This window comes from Labrus mixtus, chromosome 6 (assembly GCF_963584025.1).
Source record: "Labrus mixtus chromosome 6, fLabMix1.1, whole genome shotgun sequence".
NCBI classification, from domain to species: domain Eukaryota; kingdom Metazoa; phylum Chordata; class Actinopteri; order Labriformes; family Labridae; genus Labrus; species Labrus mixtus.
Genome location: NC_083617.1, coordinates 23,186,462 through 23,202,337, shown reverse-complemented (window position 1 = coordinate 23,202,337; position 15,876 = coordinate 23,186,462). Strand labels below are relative to the sequence as shown.

The window sequence follows — 15,876 nt, the reverse complement described above, 5'->3', positions numbered from 1 at the left end:
TTATCATATGATTATAATTATCCGTGTTAAGTTGTTTTTATTCATTTTTAAAGAATCAAATGTTCTATCAAAAAGTTTGGCTTCCGTTAAATTAGATTTCCATTAATGATATTTTCATTGCTTGAATTCACCTTCATCAACTCTAGTTAGTTGAGCTCATTTGTGTCTGACTCACCAAAGAGACAAGACTGCCGACCCTGTTGTTATCCCTTTCTTCAACTGACAAATCTGAATCATGTGTAATGAGGCCGTGGAGAGGAGAGAAAGAAATTCCTGTTTCTACTCAGACTCTCATTGGCTAGTAGTACATTTATTGTAACTTTATTTATTAATGGATTTAACAGAGTAACATTTTTTATTAACTGTGCCCAACTCTGGTGAATGTAATGCCAATAAAGCATTTTTCAGTGCGACTTAGACTTCTGGCCCTTTTATCTTACAAAAGTGACAAAAGCCCAATGAGGCTATTAAGAGCAACGTTTTTTAACTCTCTCCATCTTGGACATAATTTACATTCTTTATAAATGTACAACTTTAGAATTGTTCATACTAAACTCTATTTTATACACAATAGATCCTAGAACTAATGTAGGCTTTACAACAAACCTTAAAACCTGTGATATGTTTTATATATTGATATAACTCAGTGACTAAAGTCAGCAATCCAGTGGAGCCTCAGTCTTAATATTTAAAAACCACTATTTTGTCAGAAATTGCTTTCTTTTGCTAATGGATGCCTAGAATGTCTGCAACATAACTCTTGAAAAAAAAGGTTTCTGAAATTATGCTATTTTGTCTCACTATGTACCGACCACAGACATAATGTTGATGTCTATCTACTCATCCCACTCTCAGAAAGAGAGATTATACGTGTATCCAAAATGTTAAACTGTATATTTAACAGTGCTAATTTAATGTAAGCAATTTACCTACAATGTTTGTTGTAAAGTGGTTGTATTCTGTCCCTATTGTGCCTCTGTGGCAGACTGGACACTTTAAGGTGTGTAATTTGCTTACTTGAAAATGCTGCTCCATTACTTGGATCTTGCCTTGGTCTGGACACTTCTTTAAGGAATACTCTGAAAACTGGAAAAAGATCTCTACCATCTGCAGACACAGAGAGTGGTACACATTAAACATTAGCCCAAGAAAGTCTTTAACACTGTCAAAATGTATTTTAATTTAACACAGAAGACATTTGTTCTTACCTTATCAGCTACCACTCCCTTCTTTTTCACTGGATCTCCATAAAGGCCTAGGATAAAGACACAAAACATTTACTTTTATGTTGTAGCTGTGGTGAAGCACAAAATGACTCAACTCTTAGAGACAAGCTACACCTAGTGAACTAATATGTTTCTTTGGCTGTTGCCAACTCGAAATTAGCTGAGCTGCAATTGAAATCGTGTAAAAGTTGCAATATAAATAATTATTTTTTAGTGGAGCCTGGGGAGCTGTTCGGATCAGCAGCTCTAGAGGCTCTTGAACGGTCTCTTCAGGCTAGACAGACCAGGCAGCAGCTCTCTGGTCTCAGCAGGCGCTTGCCTCCCCATGTTAGGCCTAGGAGTACTGTGCTCCCTCCTCAACGCCGGTTTCAGTCCCCAGCTGGTGCCAGTGGTCACCAGCAGCCTCAGCGCCCAGCACGGCAACCTGGCCGGCGTGCAGCCCGGGACTTTCGGGTCCCCGATCGCCTGCCCTCCAGGCAGCATCGGACCCGGGACTCAAATCGTCGCCCCCCCCCGCAGCAGCTCTGTCTCCCCTACAATCCCAGGACATGAAGGTCCTCCCCTATCTGGACGACTGGCTGGTGTGTGCGTCGTCGTAGTCACAGGTAGCCCGGGACACCGTAGCCCTCATTTCCCATGTGGCCCAGTTGGGCCTCAGGGTGAACTCCGAGAAGAAGTACCTTATTCCTTCCCAGACCATCACCTTTCTCGGTGTGGATCTGGACACTGCACGTATGATCCATCGCGTCGGTGGGTGGACAGCATCCTGGGCCTCCTTCTCCTCTGTGACTCTATGACTGAATCATCGTGTCTCGCGAGAAGATCTGAAGGAACAGATCCTCTGATGACATTGGAAGATATAGACCTGTCGGGGTCATCAGGGGTCACACGTGACTTTGTTGGTATAGCTACTCGACCTGCGCATGCACGATGTGGTATCATTCAGTGCTTAAAGCACCGCTTCTGGTGGTCATCCAGGATTCATAGAACCGTAGTTACATACATAATTTTCGTTTGACCTCCTCAAAGCAAGTAGGCGACCATCATATTTTATCTGTGCATCCTTCTTGTACCCAGTTCACTCCAGATGGTTCCAAGGTAACATTATGCCCCAATGGGAAGTATTTGCTCAAGGTTATCCCTTCAGCCCATAGTTCCATGCCTTTTGAGCTATTGAGCTTCTGACTTTCTTCCTTTGCATCTGAGGATCAAAGGAGGTTACATTTCCTGTGTCCTGAACGTGTGCTCCACAACTACATAGACCGCAATCAGAGTGTCAATTATGTGACCTGCTGTTTGTTTGTTTTGCTATAATGACATAATACTTGTGTGTTGTACCTGGTTCCTCTCCTTTAGGGAACAGAAGTTTTAGTCATGACATTTTGTTTGCTAGTTGTGTAAGATGTATTATACCCACCAACCACAGCCTTAGCTGTTCCCTCATGGAAGGACCAGGCCAAAGAGAGGGCCTCAACAAAATGCTCATGCTTCAACAGACAGTCTATGCGCTGGACAAAAAAAGAGACATAAGGAACATAGATCAATTAAAATAGAAGATGTTGTTTGTCCAGTGGTGAAAACTAAAATCATTCATAGTACAATGGATGTTAATAATTTGTTTCCACTCTTTAAAATCTTCCAGTTATACATTTTCTGTCTGAAAAGTAATACACAGTATACATGTGTATCAACTAGTCTGTCAAATATAAATATTTTTGTATTGTGTTAGTTTAGATATTTAAGTCCATTTTAACAATGTTAATCAGTTCTTAACGTTGTCTTGATTTGGAAATCAATTGAATGCAAAGAAACGTAAGTCGTGATTTTGACTTTTAGTTGTATTATTTAAATAGGTGGTTAATGCAATTGCATTAGCACTTTTCAGAAATTCCAGTTAAGCTGCTTTCTTCAAGTAAGTAATCCAGTAATGGTTACACCAAAAAGCTGAAATATTCTCAAGAACTGGGTTTTTAACCTTTAATCTGTATTTTGTATAGCCTTAAGCTTGGGGTACTTTACTTCCTGTTTCGATAAAACCTGCTTTTATTTTGTAAGGAATTAAGTTCCTTTCGTCAATGTCAAAGTTATGACATTAACTTCAGCTTTATATTGTTCCCTACTCTGTAATGTATTGTTTTATGATACACTGTGGTTCTAGTCAATCATGTGAGATCAGAGTTCTATGTAACCATAATGTTACACCGAGTGGTTCACTTATTTTAAAGATTCTTCTTTATGAGTCAGTTTAGATGTGAAAACAATATTCTACATACCTCTCTCCAGTTCCTTAGGGCCATAATGTGAGCAGACTGGGGGACAAGGGGATATTACATTGTTAAAGATCCAACTCAAGCCAAAGACATTCCTAGCTTGTGTCATCAAGAATGAGTTTCTGATGGACAAATAAACAAATATTTCAAAATACAACTCTTCTTTCTGCATCACCCTCTGTCCCACTTTCCAAGCCCAACACAGTTTCGGTTGATGGCTGTTCAACATGAGTGTGATATAGGGTTTCTGCCTCTTAAAGGATTTTTTTCCTTGCCAGTCACACCAGTTTGAGTCTGACTGAGGGACTCCATGTCAATAATGGTACTGTATATTCATATCCAATCATTTAGGCATTGACACAGCTTAGCTTAGCTTATTGCAGGGTTGTGTTAAAATACTTGATGTGATTTTCTAATACGCATAGAAACTGTCTGCTAACCCTCAATAGATCACTGTTGTGAAGAAGAACAAATGGTACGGTAATTAGGGGCTTGGCTATAATCACAAACTCTGGAGGACTTACTACAATCATTTCACGGAAAGAAGTCTGGTTAATTTAACATCATGAAGATGTGATTGAATGTGTCATGGGATATGTTTGTGTTGAAAGACTGGTGAATGGAAAAGAAAATGTCAGCAGACTAGACAGTGACCAGGAAGAAAAAGTACTCCAGATGCTGTGCACATAAATGTGTATCTGTTCACTCGTCTTACTTCAATATCAGTGGAAATGTTGGGTTTATTGTGAGCTTTAACTGTACATTCGAACAGACGACTTGTTTAGTGGAAGAAATAATTCATTTTTAAATCAATAAAATAATTGAATTAGCAGAGCGTCGTGTAATTATCTCTTAAGTAAGTATCCCTGTTATAAGAAGGATAATTAACAAAGCAAGTGCCAGCAGAGTAAACTGTTTTAACACTGTAACTATCTTAGGCCCTGAGCCTGCAGTGGACATAACAGAATAAACAGCCATGCGGACATGCAGCACAACATCGTTCCCTCTGGTATGATATTGGTTAAAAGACTTAGTGTGTGACAAATGAAAGTAAGCTTTGTATGCTGTTCTTCAACAGTTGCCATTTCTGGTTTGGCAGTCATTCTTAAGCTGGAAAACCAGAAATGACAGCTTATAGACGAGTACACACAGACAATAAATTGAACAATAAACACAGAACAAAGTACCTTGGTGCCCAAATAGACAATCTGCCCCGCATAGCTTGAGACTGACTGGTAGCAGGCCTTTTCTCCGACCAAAGCCTTAAAAAAAACAGACTGTTAGACACTATAAAGGTTTTTGTTAAAAGTTAATTAACCTTATATAAGCTTAGCTTAAAATAACTTAAACAAATATTCACGTGGCAATAAGTTTGTCATTTTAAGAATCCTAAAATTTTGACGTGTAGTTTAAAAAAGTGGGAAATTAAGGATGATCTTATTTTATCTTATCTGAAATTGCCAGGATATATAAATGCTACAACCAGACTTCTTGAAATTCTATTGGTCCAGAAACAAGCTTATGTAGATAATGTGCAGGTTTACATGTAAAAATATATGAGAGGTAACTAGCGTCTTGCTCATTTAACACTCAGGGCACAGGTAGAGTACTGTTATGGGAGTACCATCCCTGATAGGCTGTATTGCATGGCTGTCAGAGGGGGCGATGGCAGCCAATGGCTGGGGAGTGACCGTCTTGATTAACTGAGGCGGGCAGGTGTGCAAAGAAGGAAAACATTTTGGACTGTGAGATGCTTTGTGGGAGATTGAACAATTGAATGTTCATTGCTTCCCTGTTTTCTTCGTAACAAAGTCTGAGTTAGTGTCGCGTCATGTCATTATACTGAACTACTATCCGACTGAGGAGAACGAGCAGAGTAAGCTGGACCAGAGAGCGAAGCATCACCGTGCTGAAGCGAGGCTGCAACAGGTAGGGTCTGTCTCCCTTACCTTAGCTTGCAGCTGCAAGCAATTATGTCATGGGCAGCATAATCTGTCTGTCTGTCTGTCTGTCTGTCTCTGGTCCCTCACCAGAGCCGCCAGTCAGTCTGTCCATCCAATTTTTTAATTTCTAAATGCTCAAGTTTCTTGAGATGCACTAATATTTGATAATTTACCTCTAACCTAGCAAATCCAAATTATTATGCATATTGCTTTAAAGTGACAACTGTTCTTGAGCATTTTTCTTAGGCTTAATCTTTACCCAAATGTTTAGTTTGAACTCAGATAATGTCCTCCATCAACTTATCCCTCACCAGAGCCTGGGACACGTTCCCTCCAGTGGCCAGGGATTTGAAATGCCGGCTGTTATAGACCAGTTGAACCTGCTCTAAATCCAAGGTCTCCAAAACCTCCTGACTGGGCCGGTCCACAACCTGCAGCTTCTCATGGCTGTCTACGAGGACCAGAGTGCGATTGTTTATCCACTGTAGAAACACAGAAATGGGACAAGATTAAGTCACGCACGATGCACTACATCAAAGAATATTTTTTTTATTCACACATAAGCCATATCTTTATCATTGTCACTGTCAGGTACTTACACTTAAGCTTATGATGTCACAAATGAGGTTGAGTTGTCTTTGTTTGATGACGTGGATGGTACCCGTGTCCTCTTTCTTTACCTAAAGTTTTAAAAAAACAGAAGTGAAAAGAAGTACCAGTATTTCCAAACACAACAGACATCTGAGCTCACTGATAACCCTCTCACAATACACTGTTGCCAGTTTAGCATGTAGGCATATTAAATTAAAAACCCATATAACTGTACTTCTGCTAAATGTTGCTTAGAGCTGTGCTCATGGTGGATTACATAGGGTCTTTGTAAATAATATAATAAAGTTTAAGGTAAGACCTACTCTTTTTGAAACTTGTCTTGAGATAACATTTGTTAAGAATTGACGTTATACAAATAAAGATTGATTGATTAACATTTCTCAGGCCTCCAAGTAAAACCTCTATTCAACAATCAAACAATAGTTTAAGAGCTGGCTTACTACATGAGTAAAACAGATGTGCATATATATACCAGGAGGAAGTGGACAGTATCCCCTTTACAAAAAGCCAGTACAGGGTTGACAGTCTTCTGAGTAGGAACAAACTGCCAGGCCAGCTGAGGAACACTGGATGGATCAGACTGGTAAGAGAGAATTACATTATATCGGTGGTTAATCTCATCAATGCATTCCTAATGCTCATTATTGTTTGTATAAAAAGTTGTTAGTTCCTTCTGACATCTATTCATGTTATCTTGGTAATAGCTTTGTTTTAATGTAAGTAAATATTTAATATACCAAGCAGTTTATAACAGACTTAAAGGCAGAGTTGGTGATTTCCTCCAGATACACTTTTTAAGGCTGAAATTGTCTTTAGGTCCTGACAGACATTAATAACTCAGGTGCTCTGACAAAGGAACGAGGCAAATCCGTCATCTGTAGCAGTTGTAAGCCTGTAAAAACTTTGACAGATGTCTGCCACGAGGTACCAAACAAAGGTACCAATCATGTCTCCCTGTCTCCCTGCTCCTTCTCTACCCCGTGCATGCACAAGCTCACACTCAAAGCATGAGCTGAGGTCTGCTTCTGGACCAATGGCCCTTGTGCATGTAAGTGAGGGGCGTGGCTTTTGAGGGAGCACAAAGGGGGGGGGGGGGGGGGGGGGGGGGGTGCAGACGGAGCACTGAGGGAATGCTATTTTCAAAATCATGCTAGTTTTCAAAAACTACCAACCCTGCCTTTAACAGTCACTACCATGGGAGGTGGAAGTGTAGCAGGACAACTTTCCTAACCTAGCAACAGAAAGCGTCAGTGAGAAGCACTCTAAAACTTGAGGTCTTACAAGCCGTTAATGAACCTGTCCTTGTATTAAACAACTGGGCCAAAAAAAAAGGTAAACAAGTAGACTACACTGACCTTGCTGTACGGAAAGGTCATCCAGACTTTTAGAGAAGGCTTTAGTCCAATAACCAAAATCTGTTGGAAGAAAACCAGAAGCCAAAATTATCACAATTTTACACCTTACTATAGTTTGTTGGAAAAGCAGAGGATGGAATTCACACTAGCTCTGTGCTTTTTTCAACCTTTGTGAGAGAGGCCATTGCCAGCAGAGAGTAATGTGTAATAGGATGGTCCCTGAAGTCTGGAGGAGCACGCAATGGTTCAATACAGCACACCTCCCCTTTAGAACCACTGAAAAGGCATCGTGAATCACAGGAACGAATTCCCATTACCCTCCTGGAAACACAAACAAAAAGCTATTAAAACAATAAAATGTATCATTAACAGAGACACATAGAGAGAATGAATGTAAGTCACACACTACTCTCATTGACAGATTTTTACCATGGCAGCTAAACTTGCTCTTAATGAAGACTCAAAGTTTCTTTACAATTAAGTATGAAAAAGTTCAGTAAGAAATGTTCTAAGACATTTAATAAAGCTCTAGACTCTTCTTCTCTGTCATCCCTGGTCGTGGTCCCTTTTAAAGGAGCAATATGAAACTGACACCTAGCACTTAAAAAGGGTACTAAGATCCACATTCAAAACATTGGAGAGAGCTGTCACCCCCCTCCTCCCTAGAATCGATATGCACACAGGTTGTGAACATGTTGCGGACACTGAAGCTTCAGTGTTCATTCAGCTCTGCGTCAGCCTTGAAACCTTCCTGCTCTCTAACCTCTCTTCATTTTTCAAAAGCATCTCCACTGCGTATCCTATTTTGCCATGCGTCTGGTCTTGGAGCTTAATAGAAAAATGCCATAATCCTATATCTGAACCAGTTCACTTGCCAGCTCCCATCGCTGCAAAACCTGTTGGTTTTATGGTTTAACTGGCAAACCGAGGAGTGTCCAAAACAGCCTTGTGGCAGTGGCGTTAACTGAGGCAGAATGCTTTGGTGAACAGGTGGTGTTTGAGGAGATAAGAGCGCACTCACACTAGCAAAGTTGTCCCGCACCGTGCCAAAGCACACCTCTCCGAAGCTTGGTAGAAGCATACATTGGAGAGACTAAACAAACACTACAGCAACCGCTTGCCTGCCTTTGTCAACTTTCTACATAGGACTTGCTTTATTCCATACTGGTTTGCCTCAGCTAAGCCCCATTTCTATGGGGGTCATATTTAGTAGCATTGTATGGCCTACTTCATGCTGTTTACCCGGTGCAGAGCATTGAAAACAGAGCAAGTTAATTTACTTTAAAGTAAATAAGAGTCATTTACCTGAAAACCAACTCAAAAACCGATCCTCCACTGTCATTGCACACTGCAAGAGTTGGGTCATCCGTGAACTAGTGACACGAGGCAAAATAAATTTAATTAAAAGAATATCAAATGATACATGTCATGTAAGCCCAAACCCAATTTGCATTTGTCTCAGGGCTCAATAAATGATGTAGCATGTGTTTATGTGCATATCATGAGTTTACCTTCACATGTAGTATTGCTGTTCCTGGAGGGTGGGCATCATTGATAGTTCTTAATAACTTCCCGTTGGCTAGATCCCACATCATAATCTAATCCAGCAGACAGATAAAAATCATTCAAAATAGTTCAGGATATACAGAACAAGTGGGAAACACAATTATAAGTACAATATTAAACGTAAAAAACAAATAATGCAATAAGAGTTTCCAAATGATTGGAGGTTAGATTGACAGAAAAAGGATGTAATTGTTATAAAAATACCTTCTTTTTTTTTTTTTTTTAAAGATTACTTTTGGGGGTTTTGCCTTTATTTGATAGGAAAGCATGAGAGTGACAGGAAATGTGGAGATAATTTGAGGGGTTACATGCACCTAACTAGTCAAGACGAAGCTACAGAAGTCAGCTATTTTTGGACTGTTTAAAGTGGTAATGTTGTAAGGCTCTAATATATATATATGTGGCACTTTAACACATCCTTATAGCTCCATAAAGCTCTGCAGGAAGGAGCCAATTTTAGAGAAATAAATAACTTTTGTCTGTCCGTTCATATATTTGCACAGGGGTGTTTTACTGAGCAATCTACCAAATGTGGCCATTGGTTAAATAATCTTATGGGTGTGCTGCACATCAGTGTTCTAGTTCTCCTTGTCCCTTCTAAGTATGCATAGTGTGTTTATAAGAATGTATGTGTGCATGTGTCCTTGTACAAACCTGTCCTTTGGCAAATCCACAAAGAAGTCGTGAGCAATCATGGTTGATGCTGAGTGCAGAGACAGCTCCAAACTCAGCTCCAGTTGACTTAGTACCCAGACAGAGCCGCAGAGCCTGGTTGTTATCTGGAGAGAACAATTACTAATACGATGAACTTCAAGCAGGACTACAGACTTAGGACAGATTGGTTCAATAAATTGAAAAGACAAAATAAATACTTTCCCAGTTATAAGTTTAGCAGAACAAATCTGCATATTGATTCTACAGGACATCACATCCGCACCAAATTAAGAGTCAGAAAATACAGTAGTTTGCTGCTATACTGCTCTTTGCAAAAAAACAGTCAAGCAACAAAGCATCAAAATAAATGAGCCAATAAAGGATATGATTGGTGACGTAAGTAAGATAAGAGCCTGACAAAATATTATGAGCATTGGTGACCCATTTAACAGGGATGTTCATACCTTTCCCTGAAAAGGGATCATTACATTACAAAAGAGACATTGGTCAGGCCAATCAGTCCAAACCAGTCACATCCAAGCATAATTCCAGTAGGAACTTGATACTAATTCATTTCGTAGTTAAGGAGATCAGCAACTCAACAAATATTTTTAAAATTGTGCTGGAAATTACAATAATGATATAACAATAATAAATGCCCTAAACATACAATTTGCTAAATACTTGTTTGGACATGACTTCTGCATTATTCAAGCCAAATGTTTGCTTTCATGGAAAACTAGGTCCAGAGCATGTTTTTATAGCATACCTACCTGACGTAAATTGAGGCTTATATCAGGTAGTTCACAATAAATGTGAATATCCCTGGTTTACTGATTATTTTACCACATGTGGCATGTCTTAATGCAGTGGTTCTCAAACTTTTTAGACTGCGTACTACCTCTGAAAATATTTGGCTCTCCAAGTACCACCATTATGGTAGACGTTAAAATACACTGTAGGCCTATTTCAACACACATATTTTACACAGGAGGCAAATATATTCATAAAAAGAATATTATTTATTATTGACTGTTGGCAGCCACACTATAGGACTACTAAGGTCTAGTGCTAGAACTGGCACTTAAACTCCACACAACACTGACATTTACCCAAATCAAAAAAAAAGAGTAGCACAATAAAAATAACTACAACTTTATACCAACAACCTGTTTGAGAATATTTAGTCTGCAGTGTTTCCCACACAAAGATGATACCTGGGCCCAAGTATATATCCAACCTGTTCTTCTTTAATTTTTCATTTATTCATAAAATTGCTGCGTGCGAGAGAGAGAGAGAGAAAGAGAGCGCGTGCGAGAGAGTGCAGGCGCGCGCTCCGCAGGCTCGATGCAACCAGAGCCTCTGTATTATAAGTCTCTGCATTCAACATAGAAAAACTCCCTTTAAAAAAAAATCCTTCTCGACACCTGTGCATAGTTAAGACACAGCAAAATAGAGAAGAATCACATCAGAGAGAGAGAGAGAGGGTGAGCGACTGTCTGTACACTCTTGTAAATGCATCACAACGGAAGCTTCTCCTGGCTCCGTTTTAAAAATGTTAATGTACAGCTGCTTGTCATCGATTCTGTGCTGGACTCTAATAAATATCAGAATATCTGTTAATGTAGGCCTACAGCTGCTTTCTGTTGATTCAGTACTGAACTCCTATAAATAAAGGAATATCGAGTGGAACTTTTCAAAACGCGAGTTGTACTCCTGTTGTTGTTTATGTCTGTGTGTGAGCATAAATTGAGAAAATTAAAGTTGTTTGTTGCAAAAACTAGATTAATTTAGAGGTGAAAACACATTTGATATAAATACAACCCAATAAATACAAGACAGATAAGAGTACGACAAAAAATAAATAAATGGCGTTTTGTGCTGAAAGTATTATTATTATTTTTGTATATTGTGGAGATTCCTTTGCGTACCACCACAGGGAGCCTGCGTACCACCACAGGGAGCCTGCGTACCACCGGTGGTTTGAGAACCATATGGAGCAGTAAGGGTCTTATAAAATTGTTTTTTTTAAAAAAGGTAATTTAAAGCAGTGAGTATGTCTAATTTAACTGTATAAAAATATCATATTGGCTATTTTAAATGAAAGATGCCCAAAAATGAACAGGAATCACAGTGAGTTTGTCAGTCTCCCTCATTTCTCCCCTCTCACAATCAGTGAGATATGACTTTATTCTCGTAAATTTACGTATTTATTCTGGTTAATCTACAAATTTAATCTTGAAATTACAGATTTTTTTTTTTCTTTAAGATGGCCCTTATACTCCGTCGTACTTACAAACTTGGTTTCTGTAGAAAAAAAAACCTCAATCTCACTGCCTGACCATTTAATTATCAAATAAATATAAGTTCTGTGATGAAAGCAATATTTGTTTTAGAAAATATACAATATATTTATAAACATAAAATATACAAAATATTTGAAAAAAGGAGGGTAATAAAGTTTTGACTCACCAAAGACTAGAGCCAGGCCATGAGACGTTCCCACAGCAATTACACCGGACACTGTCTAAAGACCAACACACCAAAACATACAGCTTAGAACTGATTAGATAAAGCAAAGACAAAACAAGGATCAAACACTGCCTTCATACGATAAAAACAACTTATGTGAGTGTATTTAGTGGTAGTGAATTTTCTAGCCTTTGCTTTTGTGAGCTGTCATTTTCTTTACTATAATAAACGCAAACATCCTCAAGTTCTATTTCTGCATCTTATTTATGATTGACACACAAAATAACAGATCTCCATGTAGATACTCTGGTGTCATTGAAAATGTTCAACTTGGATGTTGAATTTCTGTAACACAGTCCACAGTGAAAACACCCCTTTATTATAGTTACCAGTAATATATTTTTCACAACACTTCAGATAAACAGAAAAACCTTGAGAGTGCAGTAGTTGTACATAAGAAAGGAGACAGACAAGGGCTAATGTGCTGCAAATGTCAAAAGATGTTTTTGACAGAAAGAAGTTGCACATTTAGAAACAATGCTTACATAGAATAATCCAAAATATTTCAAACCATGTAATGTGCTGCAAAAAGCAAAAACAAATGCATTTAGAGCAAATGTCCTACAAACACATTATCAATGCAAGTCAATAATACAGAAAGGGAGAAAACAACATTCAACAGAAAAACTCCAAATAACCATCTATCACAATGGAAATGTTCCAGGCCTGCAGGGGTAACAGAGGCAGAAAGACACCAAGCACTGAATTTCTTTATTATCAAGCTGTGGTTTCACGTCATATCCAACCCTTTCCCAATTCTCCCTGCCTTTCCTGTCTGCCTATAAGCTATCATCTGTTGATAAAAGGCAAGATTCCCAAAGCAGAACCTGTCATTTCTATTCTATTTATTGTCCATGTCTCTGGTATGAAGCCACTTTAAAATTCTGAAATTGCTATAAATCATCATAAGGGCATTTAAAGTCTGCTATCAGAGGACTTAGAAAGAATCGTGGGTTGTTTTTCATAATTAAACTTTAAACTGCAATTATTTATCTTAGTTGAACCATTGTCTGAATAAGTAAATACTCACTATAGCAGTGGGAAGTCCAGCATCCACCTTGTCCTGTGGAAAAAATACAAATACTTTCATCAGAATGCGTAATTCAAATCTTAAAGCAATTGTGCACAAATGACAGTTTAAAGATTTGTAGTAAAATACAGATTTCTGTAACAGAGAAGATAATAGGTACGGCTTGGCTGCGGCTCAGTGGTAGAATTCCCAGCTCCTGCATCAAAGTGCAGATGCATGTACAAACCCATGCCTGTCAGTTAAAAGTCACACATGGGAATGCACTTAATGGCTGAGTTCTACATAAATTACATCAGAACGACATGCATACTGTACATGTGAGACTTTTAAGATTCCTTAGAGAGGAACATCTCAACATTAACTTGAGATTTCTTCTGTGACTGTTTTCAACCCCAGTTAAGCTCTATGTGTTTATGTTAGAATTTGTGAGTGTGTGATTGACTTACGGCAGCAGAGACAATCTGTGCGGAAATCCCCTTCAGCAGACTTTGACGAACAACAGACCCATGGACTGGCGCATTGAAATCCTGTGTCCTCCTCTTTCTTTACATATGTACACACACACAACATTTCAGTGTTATTACCTTTTATATGCAGAGACAAAACGGTATGAGTAAAGTTAAATGAGTGCAGTGTTTCCCACACATAGACGATGACTGGGCGGGCCGCCCAAGCATATTTAAGGCTGGCCGCTCAGGTATATTTCTGACCTGTTTTCATTACATTTTTTAATTATTCATAAAATTGCTGCGTGCACGAGAGAGCGAGAAACAGCAGGGGAGAGAGAGCAGGCTCCGTGCAACATAGCAGAAACTCCATTTAAAAACACAAATCCCTCTCAACTCCTGCGGAGAGAGAAGACAATTTCAATTTAAAAAATGTATTTGACCAAAATGTTCTTTCCCCCTCGAGCAACTTTTCAGACTATTATTACAAATGGAAATCCCGAAAGTTTCTACATTAAAATACCTTTGTGTGCATATTTTTTTTAAATCGTTTCACAAATATTTAAAATGTTGCACAACTATCTGCAATGATAAAGAAAGAAAGTCCAACAAAAAAATGTTGCTCTAAAAAAATATATGTACAAAAATACAATCATGCCTTTTGGTATATAAATACCAAAAGGCATGATTGTTTTGAATTACCCGTTGGCAATTAACAAATATAATTTCACTTCCCCAACCCCACATATTATTTTCAGTCTTAAGTCTGTATTTCTTGTTTAGTCTGTAGTACATTGTGCTTGCATTGTCTAATCTCGGGACACAAACTTTTATCATCAGAGTAAGTAAACAGAATACCCAGAATGCAGACTAAAAGAGGCATTGCATCCTTCATCCAACGCATTGAGACATCTTAGAAGCGCTGATATCGATGTGGGAAACATAAACTATACAGTTACACTATCATATTTTGTCAATGTAAGCACTATTAGTAGGTTTTGTGACTATCAAGTATCTCATTAACCAGCTAATCCAGTACCCTTGAGCACATGCTGTATACCTATAGTGTTTGATGACTGAAAAGTGTGTGTGTGTGTGTGTGTGTGTGTGTGTGTGTGTGTGTGTGTGTGTGTGTGTGTGTGTGTGTGTGTGTGTGTGTGTGTGTGTGTGTGTGTGTGTGTGTGTGTGTGTGTGTGTGTGTGTGTGTGTGTGTGTGTTCCTGCCTTTTGAGGTGTGCTGGGTCTCCACTGTCCGAGCTGGCGAGAGAGGAGGTGTCACAGGAGTATGCATCAATGTTGTCTGTGTTTAGTACACTGGTGTCTTCCAACAGAAATGGCTCCTCCTCATCCTCTAGCTACAGACACATGGGGCAAACAAAAAAAAAAAACACAGTAAAAAGCTGACCCATAAATTTGCAGGAACATACAACACACAGAAACATACAATGTTAATCTGATATGGAGCACCTACCTGTCTCTGCTAATACAAAGGAATTTCCGCAAATGGACCCTTTCTGTTTTATATATTACTCCCAAACTTGATGTCAAATCTGTTGCTGGTAAAATCTTATCATAAACTCTTTATCTAGTGTCACCATGTGGGGAAACTTTTTCTATAATTATCATCAGCCAAATTAGGCCCTTACTGGGATCACAGGAATTCAAGGACAGGCAGTGTGTAATGCAGCTTAGTACAATGCTTGTAGTAGTAAAAGTAGTTTACCTCATTGAGGATGCTTTCAAGTGTAGGAGGCGTGTCCACTTGGGGAATGTCGAACTCCTTATCATCAATCTATAAAAAGGGAAATAAAACCGTCAGGCAGAAAGTGAGATCTCATAGTTAAGTGTAAAAGTTAACATGTAGCGCTTTCACACTTGCACACAACTCCTGAAAAACTCATTGGCCCTCATTTATCAACAGTGACTAGAAAGGAGTTCAAACTCTGTCTTTAAAATGAAATTTAGAGTGTGCATAAGAACCAAAAAATACGTATTTAGCAAAAATGCAGACTTCGGTCATACACACATCAGTCAGTAATCAAGTGTTGATAAATCCCACTAGTTGTTAACCAGCAGGGACATCTACATTCAGAAATACCTCCAATAGGCTGTACCATAACAACACACCTCTCCCAGGAGTGGTGGCAAAGAGAGCAGAGAAAAGGGGCTTCATTACAACAGAAATTGAAGAAGGATGTGTCTTTTTTTTTCGTGAGAGATGTTAAACTCCTTTGACATTGGGC

General features: G+C 38.9%; 1 protein-coding gene and 1 long non-coding RNA gene across 3 annotated transcripts in view; one reads left to right on the top strand and one right to left on the bottom strand.

Moving 5' to 3' along the window:
- vps8 (VPS8 subunit of CORVET complex) overlaps window positions 1–15,876 on the bottom strand; it is a 48,543-nt gene that overhangs the window by 28,328 nt on the left and 4,339 nt on the right. The window contains exons 2-19 of one of the 2 annotated variants that reach the window (XM_061040573.1): window positions 15,357–15,425; window positions 14,858–14,988; window positions 13,635–13,731; window positions 13,189–13,221; window positions 12,099–12,153; window positions 9,627–9,751; window positions 8,918–9,004; window positions 8,712–8,779; window positions 7,574–7,727; window positions 7,407–7,466; window positions 6,524–6,631; window positions 6,039–6,119; window positions 5,751–5,921; window positions 4,684–4,758; window positions 3,500–3,535; window positions 2,644–2,734; window positions 1,209–1,255; window positions 1,018–1,107 (exon numbers count right to left, since the gene is read on the bottom strand). In XM_061040573.1, coding sequence (XP_060896556.1) covers window positions 1,018–1,107; window positions 1,209–1,255; window positions 2,644–2,734; window positions 3,500–3,535; window positions 4,684–4,758; window positions 5,751–5,921; window positions 6,039–6,119; window positions 6,524–6,631; window positions 7,407–7,466; window positions 7,574–7,727; window positions 8,712–8,779; window positions 8,918–9,004; window positions 9,627–9,751; window positions 12,099–12,153; window positions 13,189–13,221; window positions 13,635–13,731; window positions 14,858–14,988; window positions 15,357–15,425 — 1,578 coding nt within the window. The remainder of the gene's footprint in view (window positions 1–1,017; window positions 1,108–1,208; window positions 1,256–2,643; window positions 2,735–3,499; window positions 3,536–4,683; window positions 4,759–5,750; window positions 5,922–6,038; window positions 6,120–6,523; window positions 6,632–7,406; window positions 7,467–7,573; window positions 7,728–8,711; window positions 8,780–8,917; window positions 9,005–9,626; window positions 9,752–12,098; window positions 12,154–13,188; window positions 13,222–13,634; window positions 13,732–14,857; window positions 14,989–15,356; window positions 15,426–15,876) is intronic. The other variant, XM_061040574.1, reaches the window with a different exon arrangement.
- Window positions 5,204–6,430, top strand: LOC132975787 (uncharacterized). The gene is made up of 2 exons (XR_009673300.1): window positions 5,204–5,425; window positions 5,754–6,430. It is a non-coding gene; the product is annotated as an uncharacterized LOC132975787 (long non-coding RNA).